Source organism: Carcharhinus amblyrhynchos, chromosome 8 (genome assembly GCF_965287045.1).
Source record: "Carcharhinus amblyrhynchos chromosome 8, sCarAmb.v2.hapA, whole genome shotgun sequence".
In the NCBI taxonomy this organism is placed as follows: Eukaryota; Metazoa; Chordata; class Chondrichthyes; order Carcharhiniformes; family Carcharhinidae; genus Carcharhinus; species Carcharhinus amblyrhynchos.
Window position 1 is genome coordinate 98,421,304 of NC_137331.1, and position 25,840 is coordinate 98,447,143.

At 42.9% G+C, this 25,840-nt stretch overlaps 1 protein-coding gene across 4 annotated transcripts in view; it reads left to right on the top strand.

The window, feature by feature from the left end:
- Positions 1-10,506: 10,506 nt before the first annotated feature.
- Positions 10,507-25,840, top strand: part of LOC145346806 (DNA topoisomerase 1-like) — a 114,853-nt gene continuing 99,519 nt past the window's right edge. For all 4 annotated transcript variants that reach the window (XM_080194549.1, XM_080194552.1, XM_080194550.1 and 1 more), the window contains exons 1-2: positions 10,507-10,621; positions 10,757-10,796. In XM_080194549.1, coding sequence (XP_080050675.1) covers positions 10,565-10,621; positions 10,757-10,796 — 97 coding nt within the window. In that variant the 5' untranslated portion in view covers positions 10,507-10,564. The remainder of the gene's footprint in view (positions 10,622-10,756; positions 10,797-25,840) is intronic.

Below are 25,840 nucleotides of genomic sequence, written 5' to 3' on the forward strand. Positions count from 1 at the left end.
AAATGCACAAATAAGCATGATGACTGAAACACCTGCTAAACGTTTAAAAGCCTCTTTTTCTGTGTTTTCCAACACCACCCAAGAACATAAGACATAAGAAATAGGAGCAGGAGTAGGCCATCTAGCCTTTCGAGCCTGCCCCACCATTCAATAAGATCATGGCTGATCTGAAGTGGATCAGTTCCACTTTCCCGCATTCTCCCCATAACCCTTAATTCCCCTGATGTGATTCCCCAAAAATAAACCTCTGATGTTTATTTCACGTACATGCTAGCAATGTTGATAGATTTGGAAGGAGCCGCCCATAATAGCTGGCCACCTCAAGGATCTGAGTTCTGAGATGTTCCTAGAGATTGGCACCTCCTTAATCACCCTCACTTTATCCTCCATGGGGCGGTAACTCCTGAGCATCCACATAACAATCAAGATAAACCATCTCATTTGCTTGAAAGGTTCACTTTTCTCTTTTTAGGTACATTTCTGCTTCCTGAAATCCCCTTAAAACTTTGTCCAGATTGGCCAAATGTTCCTCTTCATTGGATCTTCTTATTAGAATGTTGTCCAAATAAATGACAACTCTGGGCAATCATTGCCACAAACTCTCCATCGTTCACTGGAAGATGAAGCAAGCTGAAGAAACCCCAAATGGTAAAAGTTGGTATTTAAGGTGACATATCCTCTTGATGCGTCATCCAGTTCTAACTGTTGGTAAGCATGGCTCATGTCCAATTTGGTATATGTCAGACCCCCAGCAAACTTCGCATACGATCCTCTATTTTGGGGATAAGGTTACCTATCTAATTTTGCAACCTGGTTCACTTTTGGCTTACAGTCCCCACAAATACGAATGGTCTTGTCTGATTTGCCTACTGGCACAATGGATACTGCCCGCTCTGCAAATTGTATGGGCATAAGGATGTCCAAGTCCTTCAGTTATTTTAGCTCTATCTCTAACTTCTCTACTAATGCATAGAACACATGTCATGCTCTAGAAAATCTCAGGGTGGCTTCTGAATCTACATGGATTTTTGTTTGCAATGTGTTGATCTTTCCCAGTTCACCCTGGAACACATCCCAAGATTTTCTGATTACTTCATCCAGGACCTCCCTCTTTTAGTTTAAACATTTCCAGCCAGTTCAACATCAACTGTTGGAGCCAATTATGCTGTACTAAACTTGGTCCTTGGATACTATTATCAACTGTAGCTGGACAGACTGCTGCCTATAACTGATTGGAGTCATGGTCCTTTCCATTATTTTGATGGCCCTTCTGCTATATGTAGTACACATAGCAACAGTGTTCTTCAACCTCAGAGGTATATCCTTTCTTGGTAGGTCTAATTGCTCACAACAGTAGCTGATGCCCCTGTGCCTACTTCCATCTCCAGTGGCCGGCTGTTCATTAGCAACATGTGATGGATGTTATCTTGCGCACATTCCTAATGCAGTGTTCCCCTCTCACTTGCTGCTACACTGAACAGAAGTTGTGATCTGCTATTCCTTTAGTCCTGGATTACTTTGGTGGGCATCAGGTCCCTATGGCTAGGGACTTGAGGGCCACGTCACATCAGAAGACTCCTGCAGAGAGGCAGAAGGAGCTTCTGTCACTGCGGCACCATATAAGAAACATGCCTACAGTGGATGGATGGAGGAAAGCTGCCCGCATCAGAAATGCCTTGAGAGGTGCATTCAGGCGGCAGCAGTAGCTGCTCATTCTCCACCATCACTACCATTTGCACTTCCCTGCCTTTCCGTGAGGTCTCAGGAACTAGTATAGAATCCTGGCTCTCAGTCTCCCTATTGCCCTGGTTCTGGGTCTCTGAGCTCAAAGCCAGGCCTATGATGTGTGCAGGTCAGAGCACATAGCCACTGTCGTCATCCTTGGAGGGAATTGTCAGGCCGGCACCTCTATTACGATCCATGGAAGAGGCTTCACCTGTGCAGTTGATGAAAGTCACAAGGCTCAGCACCATTAGTCATGTGCAATATGAGATATGACATGTTGAAATCATTACAACATACTTGCTACAACATCACAAGCTCTCCAATAGGAAGCTTCTCTGCCTTTGAGTACCAAGTTGCTAGTTTTTACATTCATTGAATTATGCCAAGTATCAATCCTCCTCCCACTTGCCTCTCCCTGAGTCTCAGTTTCAGCCACTTGCAATCTTACCAGCCTCCTGCCTTCCTCAATTTGCTCATCCCTCTTGTCACTGATTTAAAATCCTTCTGTAGGAGTTGTTGATGATAGTACACAAAGTTTAATTGAAAAATGCAATCTGTGCAAAAGGTTTCAGAGGACAGCATCACAACTTACTGTAAATCTACCATTCGCTCAAGATTAATGAAGTAGTAGCTATGGATCTAAAGATTTTCTACAAGGATAGAAACATTTTCATTTCACATTTCATAGTCATGGCATCAAATTCACCATATCTACAGTAATACAAGGCAAGAGACAAAATCATGGAAAATTGGACAGGCACTGGACTAGGGCATTGGCTAAATCTCTAACAATGATGGAGTTGCTGGGGAGTTGACAATGAAAAATTTTGGAGATGTGTAAAAGTTTGAACATTGTAGTTATGAACGTTACAACTGAAAGTCCTTTTTATACTGGGAGTTGTGGAAGAAATCACGGCGGTTATTGAGATGCTCCGTAAGAGTTTAATTGACCAACAAATTATAAGCTAACATCTGCCCTGGCTGTAAGGAATTTGCTTCAAATGTTTGGGTCTATAGTCTGTATCAGTTGGTCTATGGGTGAGAACCAAGAATACCCTCAGTGATGTGTGATAACACCCCCACCAGCCTTGGGAGGAACTACAATTAGTTCCATCTTTTTTGCACACTTGAATGTCCTACATGGAGGGAGAAGGGCATTCATCAAGGCTTAAGTCAAGGAACATTCAGTGAGCTTCACGGTATCGCACAGTATGACAAAGAGAAATGCTTTCTCCTAGAAATTGCTGGAGGCCCAAGAGAAGGGATATATTGTGTTATGATGAGTTGTAAGCAGTTGTAAGAACCAGTTTCTCTTCGGTATTTTAATTATTTAAGTATATTTAAAAGTTTTTTTGTCAAAAAATGGGGAATCTGTTAATGGTCAATTGATTACATTATTAAAGATACATAGGTGATAGCCATTGTTTGATTAAGGACTGAGAGCTAAAGGGAATCTCTGAAACATTATTTTAATTTAAATTAGGTATGTTTTCTTTAACAATTTGTTTTTTTTTACATTGCCCTCTTTAAGAGCTGTTAATTTGTTTATTTGATTTTTACTCAAAAGACGACAAAGTGAGTCTGCAAACAATGGGCACTGTAGAGACTGCATTCAGCCCCAGGAACTTTATTTCAATTTAATAAATTTCCTTTGCAGTTTTGTTTTAGTTACGGTTCCCCTTTAAGGGCATGTTAATTAGTTTATTTGATATTCAAAGAATATTAGGGAAATCTGTTGGGACATGGTTAATTAGTGAGAAGGCAGAGATCTGTAATGCTGCTCCCTGTGAATAAACATGCTATCAAGGAAAAGACTTGTTTTATATTTCACCATCTGGCTTTTATCCATTTAACAGAAGTATGACTGATACACCTTCCATTTTATGTTAATCTGCCTCAAGGGTACACTTTCTTTCTAGTCTGATATCTCATCTCCTTCATTGTTTGATTGAGGAATGAACAGACAATTGCATTACCCACATCTGATATTGTGCTAACATGGATTTTCTGCAACCAAGTGGGTGAAAATACACTTGGGGTAATCTTACCCACTCATCACACCGGTCGATGGACAAGGGGAACCAGGAAGATCAGGGGAGAGGCAAAATACCATTTCTCGCCTTTCGTGATCTTATTGGCCCTGGATTGCCAGTGTTATCAGCCTCATGACTTTCCTGGGCGCGAGGCTGATTTCAGTATTTCAAATTTAGGTGGTGCCAAGGGGTGGGCCCATGATGGGGCAGAGCTTAAGGGGAGAGGGAGGACCATGAGAGGGGTGGGGCCTAAGGGGAGATGGGGAGGGTGTGAGCTGTGCACACTGCAATCAGGGATTGGTCAAGATAGTGACCAACCAGGCTGGGGGGGTCTTGGGGGCAGTCGGCTGGAGTTGAGGCGCAATAGTATTGAGGCAATATCCAGGGGGGTGGGTGGCAATTGGTCGGAGAGGCCAGTGATTGTGGGGAGGGATATCACAGGGGCAGGGGGAAACACAGAGTTCTCTCTTTGTTCTTTGCACAGAACAGAGAGATCTGCGCATTCATAGCACCCTCTAGTGCGAGCAGCCAGTTTTTCAGTGTGAATCGCCTCCAACCACTCCCCCTACTGATGTGAATCACACTTTGCCTATTTTTCTCATTCATTTGGCACTTAGAATTTAAGAATTCATACTCTTTCACACATGTACACACTCACTTTCACCTCTCTCACATACACAAGCTCACTCTCAACTCTCATAAATGAACATTCACAAACTCATCTCTCTGGCACACACAGCTCTCTCATACTTGCACATTCACTCTCACATACATGCTCTCAGCTCTCTCACACACCACACACACATACTCACCTCTCTCTCACATACACTGTCGCCTTCCTCTCTCTCTCAGACACACAAATATACTTACCACTCACTCACATACACACAAAACTCCACTTGGAGTTGCTAATGGAATAGAGCAAAAAAACACAGAAGTGCAACTGTACAGGGCATTGTTGAGACCTTATCTGGAGCAATACGCACATTCTTGGTCCTTTCATTTGAGCAAGGATGTAAATGCATTCGAAGTGGTTCAGAGAAGGTCCACTAGATTGAGTCCAGGAATGAAGGTCTTGTCTTATAAAGAGAGATTGAGCAGTGTAGACTTATACTCACTGGAGTTTAAAAGAGTAAGAGCAAATCTAATTGAGGTTAATAGGATGTTAAAAGGATTCTCAATCTCTCCATTACTCTAAATCTGGATCAGGAGACCACACATTTAACAAGGTTCATGACTGGTATTATGCCAGTCCTAAATCTCTCAAGTGCTTTTCTTAGCGCAATCAGCTTGGTGCCAGAAATTGGCACAGAGCTTATTATCATACCGAAATTTGAATGTCCATATGATTAGCAGGCCCGAGACATTATTCTCCAGACCCACTAGCATCTCTCCCCCTGCTGGAAGTGGTTCCATCCAGCGGGGTTTATGACTGCTCCCCACTAATGGGGGCCAAGCATCCTGACCCCTCTGGTGGTAACAGAGGCCATTGAGGCCCCCCCCCGGAAGTTGGAGAAAAGGGAGTTGCTCCTTGGGCAGTGTTAGCTTGGCAGTGCCAGTCTGACACCCTGGCACTGCCCAAGGGAAAACTGGCACTGCTCACTGGGCACCTTGGCACTGCCCACCAGGTACCAGGCTATGCCAAGGGGACAGAGCCAGAAGGGGGCATAGTGATGAGGGTAAAATGGGGCATATTAGGGAGGTGATTGATGGGGAGGGCAGAGTCACTACCAGTCTGCAATCAGGATCAGTGGGACAGGGAGGAAGGAGGCAATTGGAACTGGCCACGGAAAGGGAGAGGTGGGTTTTTCGCCAGGTCATCAGGGTGGGGGAGGATTGGGGCTGTCACCAGGCAGTGCTGGCTGAGGGTGGGGAGGGGTGTGTGGGGAGATTGGGGCTGGCTAGGAGTGGGGAGGGAGATCAGGGCTGGCTAGGAGTGGGGAGGGAGATCAGGGCTGGCCTGGGGAGATCCAGTAGGCCAGCAATCAGGGACGTGGGGTTCTGGAAGGCCAGCAATCAGTGGGTTTGCAAGGCAGGCCAGCAGTCTTGTGCAAGATCCCTTGGGGATGAGTGGGAAGCAGGCGATAGGGGGCCAGTGCGCATGTGCCAAATTCCACACTGACAAGTCACGCATGCGCAGTGGCCCACTCAGCACTATGCCGCTGGCCTCTCGGGTGGGAATAGGGTCCACCCCCTACTTACCAGAGGGAATTACGCTGAGGCAATCTGAACGGTCAGAGTGTCAGAGATTTGTTCTGGTAAGTATGCCCAAAAAATGGGCAGGAAATACTCCCGTTTTCCCACCTATTGGGCACTTAGTTTTGTTTTGGAAGAATCTTGGTCCTGGTCTTTTTTCCATTCCAAATTTAATCATTCTGCCATTGGTGGTCTTGTCTTCAGCTGCCTCAGTGATAAGGCCTGGATTTTCCTCTCTGTATCTCCATCTCTTACTGCTCCTATGATGCTACTTAAAATATAGTTCTTTTTATAGTTTTTCATCATCCATCCTATCTCTGTACATAACTCTAAGTCACATTTTGTTTGATAACGTTCATGTGGTGCACGTTGCCATGTTTTATTATGTTAATGGTGCTGTAGTGCTATACAGTTGCAAGCACTAGTTCTAGTCCAGACCACCATAACTTCTCAGCAGAATCACCTTTACAATGGAAATGATTCGTAGAGGCTGTAAGTTGACAGAAATGCAGAAGATTCTTAGGGAGTTACAGGAACACACCTGCCTCATTTAAATGCATTGAGTAGCGTTTCCAATGGGCAGTCGGGGTCACAGCAGAGTACAAGGAGCGGAATAATAATTTATGTTATTGTGATGATGCACAGATTGCATGCTATTATATGTGGAGGAATATGTTCCAAGGGCATTATTTAATAACATTATCACAAGCCCAAGTAAATCATATTGGGCTCATCACTGTCCATCAGGTGTGGAGTAACCAGAATGTTGAAAAAGTCCACAATCTCATATCATTGTTTGCCACATTATGTTTATGGCTGGGAGCTTAATAGAAAATCTGACCATTCTATCCAAAAAAGAGCAAAAGTTGATCACAGTGAAGCTGAGGAAGATTAGGGGTCCCCCATTACAATATGGTAAATCACTCAATGGTGACAACTCAAAATTTAGTACAGTGAGACTGAGTGTTTAAATTCATGAATTTCATAAATGAGGAAATACACTGCATTAAAGGAGGAGATGCTATTCTGGCCTTTGGCAGAAAAGGAGTGAACCAAGAGAGGAAGTCTGAGATACTGAGACTGGAGAGTTGAAACCTGGAGGCATTAGTTAAGTGTTCAGGTACATAATGGGTGAGTTTTAAAGTTTTTTTTAAACTTCTAAACTTGGGCAGTAGTTTAAACTGGTACTGGGGAGATATATGTATTACATTAAATTTATAGTATTAACTAGTCAACCCTCAATTATATATCAACAGATAATCATTAAGTGAAATACTAAACTCGAAATCTAATTAGCTAAATAAAAGCAAACAGCAGGAGAGATGATGTGTTGGAGCTGGTGAATATCTGTGTGATATATGGTGATCCCTATGCTGTAAATTCTTGCAGCTGGAAGAATTTAGGCTCTTGGTTGATGAGCTGGAGTCCAGGTTTCAGACACTACAGTGCACCAACGAGGAAGAATGTTACCTGGACACTTTGTTCCAGGAGGCAGTCACACTCCTTAGGATAGGTACTTCAGATTAGGTTCATGGTCAGGGAAGGTGTGTCTATGAACAAGGCAGGTATGGGGATCCAGAAGGCAGCAATGAAGGAGCCTCGGTCCTTGCAATTTTCCAAGAGATTTGAGGTTTTTGCAACCCGCATGCATGAGAGCAGGGACTACAAGGAGGATGAGCAACTGACCACAACATCGTGGTATAGGAGGCCATTCAAATGGGCAAAGAAAAAAAAACGTAGTAGGTGGACAGCATAATTAGGGACTTAGACACGGGTTCTCTGCAGCTGAGAGTCAGATTCCTGGAGGAAGCCCTGCCTGAGTTCTGGATATCTCCTCAGAGCTTGCAAGCAACATTAATGGGAGGGCCAAGATCCAATTGTTGTGGTCCATATGGGTACCAACGACATAAAAGAAACAAAGAAAGAGTGCTGCTGAGGGAATATGAGCAGCTAAGGACTAAATTTTAAAGGAAAAACCACAAAGATAATCATCTCTGGATGACTACCTAAGCCACAAGCAAATTGCAAATAGGCTAAATGAGATCAAAGAGTTTAATCCGTGGGTCAGAGTTTGGCACAGGGGAAATGGATTTTGATTAATGTAATTATCTCAACAGATAGAGGGATTGAACCCATGCTGTCAACATTATTCTGCACCCTACTCTTGCCATCAAAGCTAACCAACACCTCACAATAATAATAGCAAATGCTATTGTTTGCCTCAAAGGGACTGGAATATATACTGATGTAAATTACGTCCATCTGTTATAGGTCATTGAGTATACCCTATCAATCGTTCTCGGCATGTACCTCGGGAAAGGAATATTGGTCAAGGGGTGTAGCACAGATTCATGAGAATAACACTGAAGATGTTTTATCATTCGTGTGGTCTAGCCTTCGCTAGTTAGGCCAGTATTTATTGCCCATTCCTAAATGCTCTTGAGAAGGAAGTGGTAAGCTGCCCTCTTGAACTGCTGCAGTCCATGTGGTGTAGGTTCACCCTTAGGGAGGGAGTGCCAGGAGTTTGACCCAACGACAATCCATCACGCAAACCAGCCTCCCATCCAATGACTCTGTCTACGCTTCCCACTGTCTCGGCAAAGTAGCCAGCATAATTAAGGATCCCACGCACCCTGGACATTCTCTCTTCCACCTTCTTCCTTCGGGAAAAAAGAGACAAAAGTCTGAGATCATGTACCAACTGACTCGAGAACAGCTTCTTCCCTGCTGTTGTCAGACGCTTGAATGGACTTACCTTGCATTAAGTTGATCTTTCTCTACACCCTTGCTATGACTGTAATACTACATTCTGCACTCTCTCGTTTCCTTCTCTATAAATGGTATCTTTTGTCTGTATAGCGCATAAGAAACAATACTTTTCATTGTATGTTAATACATGTGACAAAATAATAAATCAAAGCAAATCAAATCAAATTCAATGAAGGAAGAGCAATATATTTCTGACAGGACGCTGAGTGGCTTGGAGGGGAACTTCCAGGTGGTGGTCTTGCCGTGTGTCCTTCTAAATGGCAGTGGTCGTGGGTCTAGAAGATTCTGTCTAAGAAGGCTTAGTGAGCTCCTGCAATGCATCCTGTAGATGTTAATACAGCTGCCACTGTGCATTGATGATGGAGAAAATATCTTATTGATGGGGTGCCAAACAATTAGGCTAAACATGTCAAATTATGAAGACAAGTTGTTTGTATTCTCGAGTATAAAAGACTGAGTGATCTAATTGTTACGTTAAAGATGATTAATGAATTAATGGAAAGGGTAAACAGATACTACTTCCATCCAGAACAAGGGGGCATAATCTTGAAATAAGAATTACAGAGGTCAGGGTGATGTTGGAAGCAATTCTTGACATAAAGTCAAGTAGAAATCTGGAACTCCGTCCTCAAAAAGCTGTTATGGATAGATCAATGGACAATTTCAAAACTAAGGCTGGGATTTTTCAGTCCCAACACCAACAGATGGTGTTATGACTCTGCAAATCTTTTCACCTCACCCTTGATGATGTCCACCAAAAAGAGAGGGGGGATTCCAGAGAACAGGACAATCACTGGGCCGGTACAATGGTTAGCACTGCTGCCTCACAGCGCCAGGCTCCAAGTTTGATTCCTGACTTAGGTCACATCAGTGTGGAGTCTGCATGTTCTCTTTGTGTCTGCATGAACAATTATAAGGGCTGAGGCTCTTTCATTGCTATTTTCTTGCCTGCCCTGTTTATAGACACACCCTCCCTGATCACCAACCAAAGTACTTAGTCTAAGTACCTAGTGACTGCCTTCTGGAACAAAGTATCCAGATAACATTGTACTTCTCTGGTGCATTGCAGTGTCTGAAACCTGGACCCCAGCTCATCAACCCAGACCCTAAATTCTTCCTCTGGGCGCTCCAGTTTCCTCCCACGGTCTGAAAGACATGCTGGTTAAGTGCATTCATCTAATCATAGAAACCCTATGGTGCAGAAAGAGGCCATCTGGCCCATCCAGTCTGCACCAAACACAATCCCACCCAGGCCCTCCCCCTATATCCCTACACATTTACCCACTAATCCCTCTAACCTACACATCTCAGGATACTAAGGGGCAATTTTAGCATGGCCAATCAACCTAACTCGCACATCTTTGGACTCCCTCATTGTATCCGATCAGGTGCTGGAGTGTGGTGACTAGGGGATTTTCCCGGTAACTTCATCGCAATGTTAATATGAGCCTACTCGTGACGCGAGTGAATAAACTCTATTTTCTATGCTTCTATGACACAACATGGTATGATAGGGCTCATTTTCCTCTACAATTCTACATCAATGTAAACATTCCATGATGCATATAAAAACATCCTGCAGAAATTTACAAACAATTGTTTCTAAAGTTCTAAAGCGAAAGACTGACTAATATTGCAATCAGAAAGCAATGGGTTTGCGGACCCTGGGGAGGGCTGCTGGGGGGGGGAGAACTGGCTAAGTGGGGGCGACGGTGGAGGGGGAGTTGGGGAGCATGCGCAGTGAGCGCCGACTGGCACTTGGTCGCAGGTTATAAGAGGGGGACGGAGAGGGCGGCAGGTCTGAGGCAGCGGTTCCTTTCTCAAATTAAAAATCTAGACTGATGGCTTCAACCTCGTCAACTGTGATGAACGGAGCTGTGACCTTAGGGCCGACTGAGGTGAGAAGTTTATAGGGGGAAAAAAAGAGAAACTTTCGCTGTGCGACTGAATTATTTTCATTCCTCGTTTTAATTCCCCGCAGTCCCCGGCAAAAAAAAACCTTGTTAAAAGTTGTGTTTGTGTCTTTCCCGCAGGAAGAGAGCTTACATCAGGTGCCGGCCTCCTCGAGTAGTGGTGAGTAGGCTTTATTTCACTCGGAAGTCGATGCGGCCACTATTTATTTTTAAAGGAGGGTGGAGGGATGGCCTCAGGCCTCTAGTCCTCACCGGGCAGCCCCTCTCTCAGTTTAAACCGCCCCGCGGTCAACCGACATCTGGCTTGAGGGGCGCGAGCTTAACCCCCTCCTCGAGAGGATGCGCGCGCACACACCCCAGCCTTACATCCACCAACTGTACCACTCACCCTCTCACATGTAAAGCTACTTCTGCCCCCCCCCCCCCCCCGTTTTCCCCTTTCCCCCGTTTCCCTCATTCCTTTTTTCTTCTGCCCCCCATTTCCCTTTTTTTTTCTTCCCCCCCCCCATTTCCCCCTTTTCTTCTGCCCCCCATTTCCCCTTTTTTTCTTCTGCCCCTCCCACCCCCTCATTTCCCCCTTTTCTTTTTCTCCTGTGTGCTCCCCTGGTGCTGGAGTGGCACTGCGATTAACACTGCTGCCTCAGTGCCAGGGATCTGGATTCAGTTCCAGCCTTGGGTTACTGCCTGTCTGTGTGGCGTTTGTACATTGTGTCCTCCAGATGCTCCTGTTTCCTCCTACAATCCAAAGATATACAAGTTAGGTGAATTGGCCATGCAGAATCGTCCCTTTAGTGTCTGAAGATGAGTAGGTTCAATAGGTTAGTTATGTGTGGGCTTCCCCGCCCCCCCCCAATAAGGCCATCGAATCTCAGAACCCTCAGTGCAGAAGGTAGCTATTCGGTCCATCAAATCTGCACCAACCAGAATCCCACCCAGGACCTATCCCCATAACCCCATGAATTTATCCTAGCTAGTCCTCCTGACGCTTAAGGGAAATTTAGCATGTCAATCTACCTAACCCACATGTCTTCGGATTGTGGGAGGAAATCGGAGCACCCGGAGGAAACCCACACAGACAGTGACTGAAGCTGGGAATCAAACCCAGGTCCTTGGCGCTGTGAGGCAGCAGTGCCATCATGCTGTCCATTTAGCCCAAATGAAATTTGTGGAATTCATTCAGCTTCTTTCCCTCTCCACTTTTCTCCCTCCACTTCTGCACATCGTGTGGTGGTGGGGGGTGCATGGCACAGACGCAGTCTATTTGGCCCATCAACTCCATAGTGACTCTGTAGAATTCAGTCAGTCCCACTCCTCCTTTCCCCATAACTCTCCAAGGTTATTCACCTTGAATACCATTCAATTTCCCAATTGACCCCTTCCTAGAGACAGAGTTCAAGATCATTGTGCAAACAGTTCTTTCTCATATTTCTTCTGCATCTCGATTGCCACACTGGTTAGCACTTCTGCCTCACAGCTCCAGGGACTTGGACTCAGTTCCCGGCTTGGGTCACTATCTGTGTGGAGTTTGCAAATTTTCCCTGTATCTGTGTGGGTTTCCTCCGGGTGCTCTGGTTCAGGCCTTGGGTGACTGTGTGGAATTTGCATGATGACACCGTGTCTGCATGGGTTTCCTCTGATTCTTCCTACAGTCCAAAGATGTCTAAGGTGGATTAGTCATGCTGATTGTGCGGGGTTACGGGTGTAGGGCAGATTGGAGGGCCTTTGGACAGTCGATGCAAACCCAATGGGCCGAATTTCCTCATTTTGCACTGTAGGGATTCCATGATCAAAACCTCAAATATGTGCACCATCAGTTAATGGGAACACCTTTCCTTTGTCTGTCCCACAAACTTATACCGGTATCAATTCTCCTTTGTTCCAACACTACGCTGTACGATCCTTCATCTCACAACCATTCTGATCAATCTCCCCTGCATCTTCTCAAAGACTTACACTTCCTTCCTGAAGTGGTGACAGGAACTGAATGCAATACTTTAGCTGTGACCTAACCAGTGCTTTATATATTAAAGAATTACATAGATTTCCATTTTACATGCAGTGTAAGTTGTACTATCTAGTTTTTGCAGGTTTGCCCCTGAATGGTGACCTTTGGATGTTTCTAATATTAGCAAACCATATCAGTGAAAATCATTATCTAATTTAGCCTATAGGTGTATTAAGAATTGCAGGTAAACATGGATACTTTTAATAATGTTGTTATCTATTGGATTATGTTGAAATAGATGTTATGAATATAATTTTAAAATTGAATGTTCTGATCTCATTCAAAAAATGTAATAGGTATTCTTTCTACAACATAATATGAAAATTCATTATGATTAAATAGCTTTATGTCCAATCTCCAAGAGTTTTGTATTATCCAATTCTGCACCTTTTTATCACAACAGAGAACAAATTGTTCCTTTATACTTGAGGTGCAAAGTGCGTACTGTCACGTTTCTTGATGGCTTGAATACAGTGCCTGGGGGCAGTTGTGTATTAATGGTTTTCTCTCCCAGATTTGTAGTTTTTCATTGGTCCTGCAACTCTTCTATTTAAATTAATTTTTTCTCCTGAGGTTTTGTTACAGAATACTATATTTGGTGGTTTAATACATGGTAAGGAAATGGTAGAAGGTAAAAGTAAAAGCTAATATCATTCTGCTTTCTCAGGGACAAGAGGTCCAAACCTTTGTCCCAGCAAGTGTGCAGATGTTATGTCTGCCTTTTTAGTGTTCATTTTAAGAATCTTTCAGTTTTTTTCCCATTTTTTGGCTCTGCCATCAAACTTCATAACTATGTATAACTCTTTCTTTTGTAAAAAAAAAAATCAAGATTGTGTTTTAATTTTATTTTCTGGATCAACAGAGATCTTCACATCACCAATATCAGCTGTTAAGTTATACCATTAATACTCAAATTATTTGGCCATGTAAGTTCATTAGACATGCTAACTCATTTGAATTGGATTGCTGATTAACTATTTAGATAGTTCAGTTTGCTTCAGCACAGTAGACCTAGTGAGGATTGTGCAGGGGAACGCGAAAGTATTTGTGTCAGTAATTAATTATCTGATGAAAAGTCTGCTAAAAAGTGACTACTGAAGATGGAATCGAGCTGGATTGAGATGGTCAAGCTTGCCAACACTCCTAGATTCGTGTGAAGAATGACTGCTTGAATGATGTACTGGAGGATGGTTGGAGGCTGTGGAACTATATCTAAATAAATCACCTCCTTTGGGAAAGAATGGAAGAAATTCTGCGCAGAAAAGCCAAGAACGCTGTTAACCACATATCAACACTAATTTATTTTTGTATATCTTTTTAAATTCATACATCACCTGTAATATTAAATGGGAACATTTCTAGGAAGTTACTAAATAAATCTTGCATTCTAACTTGGCCTTTTTTGTCTGTACCAGGATCTTGCTTAAATCGCTGGTTAATCTACATTAACTTGATAGAGTTCATGTATTCTGAGGTCTGCACTCCTGTGTAAGACACTTGCATCCAGTCTCTCTAATTCATAACATGTAGCTATCAGAATCTACTTTCAGCACATAGACATGGGAAGGATGTTCATAATGGCTAAAAACGTTTACTCCACTGTAGAATTGATGTAGCTTTGTAGCATGTGATAAGTTTTGTGTTTTCATTGTATTGTGTTATGTTGAATGTAATTCAGAGCAAATGTATATAACCCAGATTTTTTTTGTGTGGATGCTACAGAATTCTGATGGATTCTAGATAGTGAGCTTGTTCTGCTGACTTGACTCTTTTTCTTGGATTTTCTTGCATATCTAATTTTATACTTGTGATTTTTTTTAACTTGTATTGTTCCACAAATAACCTAATCTGCTTGAGCATCTTTGCCTTCTATCTGCTCCTCTTGTATTGGTGGTCTATAGCGTTTACAATTTAACAATTTGCTGGACTACATGCGCTTCAGATCCACACTTCTGCAGTTGACTGTCCTCAAGTGGCCTGTTGCAGGGCTCTCTGGAGGCTAGGTATCACCAAAACTTCAGCCAGTACAAAGACTCAAAAAAGACAGTGTCTTGGTAAAAGTTGCATCTTTATTGATCAACGATTTGAAGAGAGAGATAAAATTGGTTAGTCCAATGCTTCTCTAGTAGAGAAGGCTCTGAACTTTGAAGTCAAAAGGCTTCAAACAATTAAACATTTCTCACATCAAATGATCCTGCTTTCTGTTAATTCTGATCAAATCATCTTCAATATAAATCAATCATTGATAACACTTGTCACATACTTTTTATCCAATTGCATTCTACCCTCTGACATCATGGGATTTCATTGGTCCGTAGAATCCTGATGCTTCTTCCTCTGTTGCCTGACACTTAGCTACAAAGGTCAAAGTTGAGGTTCCCACCAACTTCTGCTACGTCACTGGCCAAACCAGACAGATGTACATTCTCACTGAGAAGAGACCTGTCTTATCTGGATAGTGTGAAAAACCTTATTCGTAAGTGGTCCTGAGGATCAACTTTCGCTGAAGAACTTGCACAATCTGCAGTTTAATTGTTTCCAAAGAATGTGGTTCTGTATGCTAAGGTTTCATCCCATCATCCTTTACTGCAACCTGTTGTTGGCTAAAATGCACGATTTTATAAAATACAGTTAATACATTTAAAATGCCAAAATACATATTTGAACCAGAGCTACAGAATTCAAATCTAATACTTATTTAAATTTCTTACTGTGTTCATGTAGACAGTTCCCCTGTTAGACTGAGAGTCTGAAATGAGGCCAATTCACATAATGTCAGTGGTTTGATTAGTGTCTTAAATCCCTAATTATTTAAGATTTCTCTAACCTAGGATTTCTTTCCAACATGGTCTAACAAGCCACTTGATTTATATCAAAGCACTTGTTCCATATGGACTGTAGTGGTTCAAGAAGGTAAGCCACCATCAACTTGTTGGGCAAATGAAGGTGGGTAATATGACACCTGCATTCAGGAGATGAATAAGTTGCCATTTTTTGTTAACATAGCATTATTCAGTCTCTATAGAAAACACACTTGTAGAAGCGAAACTGATGGTGAGTAATAAGAGTTAAAAACCAAAAGCAATGTTTGGAAAGATTTTTTGAAAAAAGCTGACTAGCAGCAAGGTGGGGGCATTAAAAGTTTTGGAGTAAAGATAAGATGGAGGGAGCCTGTGCTATCAGTGAAGAAGGGGAAGATGCACAGGCCAGAGTTGACTGAATCAAAGGCACAGGCTGGAGGACACATGGTAAGACAAAGTCAAGAGGGAATTGTAAATATAGATGAAAATTTTGAATTTTAACGTTCGGGGAGCTGAGCTAATTTACATTTGAGAGAATAAGTGCTCCGGGACTGAGATAGGACAGGCTTTGCAACAGAGTTTTAAATTGGTCACTTTACAGTTTGGGGATTGCATTGAAGACATATATAGTTACAACAAACATTAAATTCTTGTATAAAACAGCAACATTCAAGGGGCTCATGAGCAAGTGGATCGCCTTGAGCAACACTTATTGGATATTGTTATCACATAAATAACTTGCAATCTCATCTTTGATTATAGGAGCTATAATTTTAAGTCTCAAGGCACTATCAAAATGTTTTCTGAACTCTAATTAGTGAACAATCACAAGTGTGGTTTGTATTCTAAAAAAATCCAGAAACATTGCAAATGGGTAAGATTTATAATCAGATTTTACAGCACAGAAGGGTATTTAGCCTATAGTAAACATGCTAAATCTTTGCTTAACCATTTGAAAGCAAATACTACAATTCTTAGGTCTATCTTGTCGTGTATAAGGTACATTAGTCAATGTCTCTATTATTCCTTGTAAAGAATTCCATGCAGTGACCTCTCTGCAATTCCCTTCTCACTCCTAGTGAATTTCAACTAATCAGGCAATCAATTATCAATGTATTGTGCACCAGTTCATGCAGTTATCTGATTATTCACTGCCATAGAAGATTGACTATGTTTCATGGCCAACTTCTATCATAATGTTGATTTACTTCTATCATAAAGCTGATTTTGCCCCAGATAAGCCCTTTTAATAGCAATGTGCCTATTCAAAGGAGGGTAATCTAGGCAAGGGAATAAAAGGGTATTGACATGGATTGGAATGTGGCATTTAAAACTCAAGCAGATCAACCACGATCTTGGTGAAGTACAGAGCATGCTGGAGGGACCGTGTGGCCTACTCCTACTTCACATATAAGCTGTTAACTATTACAATTTTGAGTGGTGTTAAGACCCTACCGGAGATGACCTCAACAATGAGGAAAATCGTCATAAAATGTGAATGTGCTGCCATCTTCCTCAATATGGCAAGGATGCTCAATACTCTTAAATAATGTTACTAACTTTTGTCCAGTAAAGACCACTGCAAAGCATAGGTGGTAATAAAGATGGTCGTTTGTGTTAAAATGGTCTACCCTGTTAAATATTGCCTCGTGACTCGAGCCCTCGTCTGCTTTGGTAGTCTTTGTTGTATTTGCTTCAGAAGGGGCCACTGGGCTAAGAAGGTGCATGATTTGCTGACCTCTGTTTTCTCCAGACTTCTCAGCAAGTTGAGCTTTACATTTATGCTTGCCTCTTCCAATGCCCTTCCAAGTATTTGGCTTCCGGAGGTCATGGCTATCAGTGATATTTGGTTTGTTTGTTAGTGTCGAGTAAGCTTATAACACTGCAATGAAGTTAGTGAAAATTCCCTTGTTGCCACGCTATGACACCTGGTTGGGTACACTGAGGGTCAATTTAGCATGGCCAGTGCACCTAACCAGCTCATCTTTTGAATTGGGAGGAAACTGAAGCACCTGGGGTAAACTCAAGCAGACTGCAGCGACACAACCCAAACCAGGAATTGAACCCAGGCCTCTGATGCTGTCAGACAGCAGCGCTAACCACTGCCATCCATTCAGTTGTCAGTGTCAATGTCTGTCAGCTGCATATCCCATTTGTACGTTAGCTTGAGCAGATGGTACGGACACCCAGGAGGTTATGTCCTAGTTCCCCATTCACCACACAGATAATCTTTTGTTTTGACAGCCTCCATCCATCAATGTGACTGAGTCAGAGCAAATGTTGCCTTAGCAATGTGGGTATGCTGATGGCATTTGCATACCTAGGTCCTTGTGTTGAGGATAGCTCTGAACCAGTGAAGGTAGAAACTGTTCAAACTTTTCTCCTGCTTAATATATGCTGTACATGCCTCATGACTAGAGTACTCAGAAGAAGCAGGCTTAGTAGACTTTGGTGTTCAATCAGGTTGTTATTCAAGATTCAGCTTGGAAACAGCCACTGCTTTTGCAATATGTGTTAATTTCATCAAGTTGCAGATTGCTGGTGATGGTGGAGCTTAGATATTTGAAGCTCCCCACCCCTTACTGTGCTCTGCAATGGGCTGCCCAAATGTCAGGGTCTCCTTTTTTGACCTTCCTAGTTGAGCCCAAATAATATTGGGGGAATGCATTTAGCAGCAACTTGTTTACAGTTTCTAATTTACTAGTGTCACAAGTAGGCTTGCGTTAAGACTACAGTGAAGTTGCTGTGAAAATCCCCTAGTCACCATACTCCAGCTTCTCCTCGGATACATCGGGGGAGAATTTAGCAAGGCCAATGCACTTAACCAGCGCATCTTTTGGAAACGTGGGAGGGAACTGGCGCACCTGGATGAAATCCATGCAGATGAGAAGAACATGCAGACACCACACAGTCAGTGACCCAAGCCGGGAATCGAACCTGGGTTCCTGGAACTGAGGCAGCAGTGTTAACCACTGCTGCCCAGATGGATGACATATTTAGACATCAGTCTGCATTTGGTCTGTTCAAAAAAGTTTTTGTCACGATTTAGTTGCTTAGCCATTACCTCCTGAGGTATCCACAAAGCAATAAAGCTATTTTCCCATTGCTAGTAGTTTGATCCATGTATGCCAGAGTGTGCCCACGAGCCAGTGGGCCTGCATAGTGCATGTTTGGAGGCCAAACGTTTTCTGAAACTTGAAGCTGGGTCCAAGAGAGACCGCCATACTTGAGAATGAGACATACTTGAGAATTGGAGGGGATGTGTGCTGACGTGGAGGTTCTTGTGTATTTGGCTCCGTCTCTTTCCCATTTCTGCAAGCCAACAATGTGAACTGAAAATGAGTAGCACAATAGTCCTAACGAGGAGGGCGTGCAAATGCTCTTAACGTGTTGTTCTGCAGCTGTGATCCCCACAAGTCCATCTGTTCAATTCTTCCGTCCAAACTTAAGTTTTTTTTTCCTGAAATTATTTTTCATGTAAAATTCTCATGCTCAATTCTTAGGATGTTGGGCTTTGCTTGTTTGGGCAGCCCTGGAGAAGGTGGCAGTGTGCCTTAACTTCTGCAGCTTGTGGTATTAGCCACAGTGCTATTAGGAATAGTGTTCCAGGAGTTTGACCTGGTGAGAGTAAGAATGTGCCTGAGGGATGGGGAAATTCAGTGGTGGTAATGTCATTGAATATAATAAGATCGCTCCCTTTTGTTGGAGGTGACCGTTGCCTGGCACTGCAAATGAAACTTGCCCAAGCCTGGATGCTGTCCAGGTCTTGCTAATGTGAACTAAGATTGGTAGTCAGTTGAAGCACTTGCAACATTCTGGTTAGCTGTGAATTCCATATTGAAGTTCAGTTAATATCCCTGTTGGGAAGTTCTTAGCATGTGCTATTGTAACATCAGTTGCCACCTTTAATGTCAGTGGCTGCAGAGATTTATTTTGGAGTTTTTGAAAATTGCAAGTGATAGTGAGTCGTTAAAACCAGGAAGTATTCAAAATGAAATTGTTGATCAGTAATAACCCACATTTGATTGTTTGGAAAATAAGACTTTACTTCCACAGTGCCAAGTTCCCCGGATTAATGCTTTTCAGCTTCGGATAATTACATGCTTTTTTTGTAAACTTCCTTTCTCGTGAATGTAATGACTTGTTCCAAAGAATTATTTCAGTGACTGGCACTTTGCTTAAGAGGTGATACTTTTCCTTTGAGGTAAATTGATGACTGTTTAATGACATCACAGTCAAGTTTAGTCTTTAGGTGCCATCATACCCGAGTTTAGTCTTTTCACTTAATGCTGCGGAGAATTTCCCAAAATTTTTTTTGTGAAGTTTACATGATTTGAAGGTGAAGAATGTCATTAATTCAAGGAAAGAATGCATTTAATTTTTGGGACCTAGTTTCAGACTTGACTGTTGTAATATCTATATGCTGATGATTTTTGTGACTTCTTCCCAATACTTTTAGTATAGAAACCTGAATAGGGACTAACTTGATAGCTGTGCTGACAGCAAGATTTCAGATATTCCCACATTATGTGCTTGCACATCACTAGGATAGTAATGGAAGCAAGTAATATGCACTCAGTTGAACAAGCCCAGGCAGTCCTCAACACTTCACTCAGGAGATGGTGAATCTTTGAAATTTTCTTTCCCCATAGGGCTGTGGGGTTGGCGGCAACAGGTTTCTAGATATTAAAGATATCAAAGGATTTAAGATACTGCAGGAAAATGGCTTTGTGGTCAATCAGCTATGATCTAGCTGGATGGCCAAGCAGGCTTGAGGGACCAAATGGTCGACTCCTGTCCCTACTTTTTATGTTCCTATGTTTAAAATCATCTGTTTTTGACCAGAGAGAAGAACCTATTGGACACACCTATACTCATAACACATTCTATCTCTCCATCTCCCAAGCCTGAAAAGCAGCAGTCACACTAGGAAGCATGGGAAATGTGCAAGCCTTCAGGTGAGAGTGAAACAACATAGTCTGAAGCTGCCCCCCCTTCTCCAAAAGCTTACTCCTGGCAAATATCTAATCTCTGGAAAACAAACCAGACTCATTTTTCAAAGAGATCTGCAGGACTGCTGTGTGCTCTGTTTGATGGAGACATGGCTCACTCCTATGTCACCGGACAGTGTCTTATAACCAGAGGGCTTCTCAATCCACCAAATGAACCGTACAATGGCTGAAGGCCGGGGAGGTGGAGTCTGCTTCCGTATCAACACCTCGTGGTATCTAGATGTAACATCACTGGTGAGTTTCTAGTCCCCAGACCTAGAATACCTGATGTTAAAATGCTGTCCCTTCCGCTGGAGTTTACCTCCATGATCCTGATGGTAGTTTATATCCCACCTGTGGACATGAAGACCGTGTTGAATGAAACATAAACCATCGCAAATAGCCTCGAGATGAAATATCCTGAGGCCTTGTTCATCATGGCTGGGGACTTCAATCAAACCAAGCTCAAGAGTGTCTTGCCAGGTTACCATGTCTCCTGTTCCACCAGTGGCCCAAACATTCTAAACCACTGCTACACAAATAATGTCTACTGCTGTATCGCCCACCCATACTTTGGCAAATCAGACTACAAGGCTGTGCTCCTGCTCCTGCTCCTGGCTTACAAGCAAAAACTGAAGTGGGAGAATCAGTCAAGGAAAGCTGTGCAATGTTGATCTGACAAATCAAATGACCATCTGCAGGACTGCTTTGAGTCAGTGGACTGATCTGTATTTAAAAACTCTGCCGCCACTACAGTAACTGACTGTGTAGAAGGTTGTGTGCCAAAGAAGCAAACCCATGTGTTTCCCAACTGGAAACCATGGATGAACAGGGATATTCACTCTTGCTGAAGTCTGAGGTGTTCAAGTTGTGTAACCCTGACCTATACAAGAAAGCCAGAAACGATCTAAGGCGATCCATCAAACATGCCAAAAGACAGTACCAGACCAAGCTGGAGTCCCAGGTTAGCCCCCACCAACTATGGCAATGTCTGCAAGACATCATAGGCTACAAGATGAAAGCATGTAAAATTGCCATCTCCAATGCACCCTTCCCTGATGAGCTCAATGCATTCTATGCCTGCTTTAACCAAGAGATCAGCAACAGCACTCCACCTCAAAAACCTTGGATGAACCTGAGGTCACCATTGTAGATGTCAGAGTAGCCTTTTCGAAAGTCAACCCATAGAAAGCAGCTAACCCAGATGGTTTACCCGGATGAACACTCAGATCCTGCACATATCAGCTGGCAGGGATATTCGCAGGCATCTTCAATCCCTCTTTTCAACTAACTGAGGTCCCTATCTGCTTCAAGAAGATGACCATCATCCCAGCACCAAAGAAAGGCCAAGCAGTATGCCTTAATGATTATTTTCCAGTGGCTGTGATATCTTAATATAAAGTGCTTCGAAATGGCTCAAATCAATTCCAGCCTCCCAGATTGCTTGGATCCATTACAATCTGCCTTTTGCAGTGACACGTCCGCAGCAAATGTCAACTTCATAGCCCTGCACTCAACCTGGAACACCTAACTAATAAAGACACCTATATTAGATTCCTATTTATTGACTACAGCTCAGCCTTCAACGCCATTATTCCTACAAAACTCCCCTCAGAACTCTGTGGCCTGGGGCTCGGCTCTTCCCACTGCAACTGGATCTTCAACTTCCTAAGGTCAGACTACAATCAGTAAGAATAGCCAATAACACCACCTCCATGATCATCCTCAATGCTGGTGCCCCACAAAGCTGCGTCCTCAGCCCACTTTTATACTTGTTATACACCTATGACTGTGTGGCCTAATTCCACTCCAACTTGATTTTCAAGTTTGCCGATGACATCACTGCAGCGTGTCGGATATCAAAAAATAATCAGACGGAGTACAGGAATGAGGTAGATAATCTGGTAAACTGGTGTGACGACAATCTTACACTCAATGTCAACAAATTAAAGGAGATTGTCATCGACTTCAGGAAGCGTAGGGATCATCAATAGGGATGAAGTAGAAAGGGTCGAGAGCTTCAAGCTTTAAAGTGTCTGGATTACCAACAACCTGTCCTGGTTCCCCTCCCATGCCAACACTATAGTTAAGAACCCACCAATGCCTCTACTTTCTCAGTGAGGAAATTTGGCATGTCAGCCATGACTCTCTCCAACTTTTACAGATGCACCATAGAAAGCATTCTTTCTGGTTGTATTACAGCTCGGTATGGCTCCTGCTCTGCCCAAGACAGCAAGAAACTACAAAAGGTCATGAATGTAGCCCAACCCATCACGCAAACCAACCTCCCATCCATTGGCTATCTACTTCCCTCTGCCTAGGAAAAGCAGCCAGCATAATTAATGGCCCCATGACACCGGACATGCACTTGTCCACCACCTTCTATCGGGTAAAAGATACAAAAGTCTGAAATCACGTACCAACTGACTCAACAGTTTCTTTCCTGCTGCCATCAGACTTGAATGGACCGACCTTGCATTAAGTTGATCTTTCTCTATACCCTAGCTATGAACGTAACACTACATTCTGCACTCTATTTTCCTTCTCTATGAAGAGTATGTTTGTATAGCTTGCAAGAAACACTACTTTTCGCTGTATGCGTACTAATACATGTGACAATAATTCAGAGGACAAGGCCACGCAAATTTGTTGATTTTACCAGCTACTACACCTCTTAACTGATGAAAATAAATCAATAATTATTGAACACAATTTGGAGGAAGCCCTTAAGGAAAGAGCATAATAGAAATCATTCTAAGTGAACTTCATTGCTTAACACGAAGGCTGACTTGGCATTATCATCATAGATGGTGTGATAAATATAACTCTCTTAGGTGGGACTGCATCTGATAGTGAGGGAATTAGTGTTATTGAGCAACCTCCATGACCTTGCCAATCTACCTGACATAAATTTGCTGCCTGCAATTACATTTTCAGGGGTAAGCAGTCCTTCTAAAAACAGGACATTCTCTTCTATAAGAAGGTAACCCTAAATGTGGAATTTGCTGCCACAAAGCAGTTGAGGCCAAAACATTATCTTTTCAAAAAGTTAGATATAACTCTTGGGGCGAAAGATATAAGAATATGGGAGCAGGGGAGGTGATGGGAGGCAGGATCCAATTGTTGAATTGGATGATCAGCCTCGATTGTGATTTTTGGTGGAGCAGGTGTGAAGGGCTAAATGGTCTAGTTCCTATGTTCTATATTGCAAGTTTGCTTGTTCCCTTGATTTCAGTGCTACTATCTCTATTTGTGGTCAGTTTAGATACCATAAATTGATCAATGTTGCAATAGTTGCGGAGTGAATTGTCACACTTCCAAAACTTATAATGGATATTGTGCTGTCTGGGTGTGGGAGATCTACTCTGACCAAGGCTGACTTAGAAGAACATAACAATTTTGGATATGTGGCTGCAGCAAAGGATCCTTACAATCAGCTGAACACAGAAGAACCAATAAAGTTGCCTGCAGGAAAATAGGATTCCTAACATTTCATGAGGTTTTAGTTGAAATGAATTAGAAATTGAGAAAGTATGTCAGGAAATGAACCACATGCCATGGAATATGCAGCCGCTAACTGTCTGTTGTAGCCACATAATTTGTGACTGGCTATAAATTTAGATAGGCCAATGGTGAATCCTGGAAATTGGTAATGAATTTATTAGATGCCAGAGATAAATGATTAAGTGCTCTCTTGAAAGTGGACTTTTACCTTTGTGCTTGTGTGGCTAGAATCTTCATTGATATTTGGGTACCCAAGGCTGGATGTTATCCAGTTATAGACAGCTTCAGTATCTGAGAAATTGTGTCGCTGAACATAGCAGCTAATAATGAACAGCTCTACTTCTGCCCTTTCTTTTATGTGGGAAGACCATGATGAAGAACTTAAAATAGACTAAGTGTATTGCTTGAGGAATTCCAGCAGCAGTGGCCTGGGACTGATGATTAACCCCCAACAGCTGAAATCATCATTCTATTATGCCAAGTATAAACCAATTCATAAATTTATTGATTAATTTTACTAACGTGACTTGGTGACACACTGTTATTGCTGCTTTGACCTATTCCCTAACTTTCTGCTTGGGATCCTGATTTTAGCTCTCCTGATGGACCCTGCTATTAACCTGTCCTCTGGGTCTTAGGATTTATTTCAGGCAGCCACCGCTGGTGCAGATCTTGGTGATAGTAGCAAATATTCAAACAAGAACTTTGAAGGCCAAAGTGAAGAATGGTTCCACATGAACAGCAGTTGAACATGGGTCAGTCAGTCCTAAGTGACTGGAGAGCAGCCACCGAACTGATCTAACCAGCAGCTCTCCATGGTGGGATTTCCTGATGCCAACCATAATATGCTATTGGGGCTGCTGGAGACGGTGGGGTACATGTTCCTGCAACCTCCTGCTGTCCTAAAACTTAAGACTATGAAGTTGCGAACCCAGTGATAGCAATTTGAGCTGTAAAGTCCAAAAGACGTTTTCCCTGTTGAGCAGATAAGCAATTTAATTTTAAATTTCCTTTGTGGGTGGGGGAATGGGCCTGACTGAATTGCTCTGCAGAAAGCAGATATGGATGTGATGGGCTGATTGGTTTTCTGATCAGTATCAAGAGCAGGTGTTTCCCTCCTGATCTTGCAAAGAAGCCTTGGGTGTTGAATATCATGGATGACATGGTAGCACAGCAGTTAGCACTGCTGCCTCAAAACACTAGGGACCTGTGTTCAATCCTGGCTTGGGTCACTGTATGTGGAGTATGTATGTTCTCTCCGTGTCTGCGAGGGTTTCCTCTGGGTGTTCTGGTTTCTTCCCACAGTCCAAAGATGTATGGGTTAGGTTGACTGTCGGGGATTAGCAGAGTAAATATGTGAGGTTATCGGAATAGGGCCCGAATGGGATTGTGGTCAGTGCAGACTCAGAGTTGAATGGCCTCCTTCTGCACTATGGGGATTCTACAATCTTCATTCCTCTCTTCATCAGCCTTTTGAATCTAGAACTAAGGGACCCTCAGCAATAGTGTCTTGGAGTCATAGAGGTCTGATGAGCATCGGCATTGGGTGCCTTAACCCAGCGTTTGGTTCATCCTGCAGTGCCAGTTCTGCTTACCAAAAGTGGCCCACTAAGCACTTGCATTCCACGCCCATCTCCAAGCCAGCCCATTTAAAGTTTAAGAATAGGTTGAGATCATTTTGACCCCAAGGCCTCCAGTCATTCACTTTACCAGGTAAAACTGCCCTTCAGAGCAGCGTTCGCTTATCTCTTAGGACTGACTGACCCATGTTCAACTGCTGTTCATGTGGAACCCTTCTTCACTTTGGCCTTCAAAGTTCTTGTTTGAATATTTGCTGCTACCACCAAGATCAGCACCAGCAGTGGTTGCACCCGGGCCCGCGCCTTGGGCTTCCGTCTTGCTA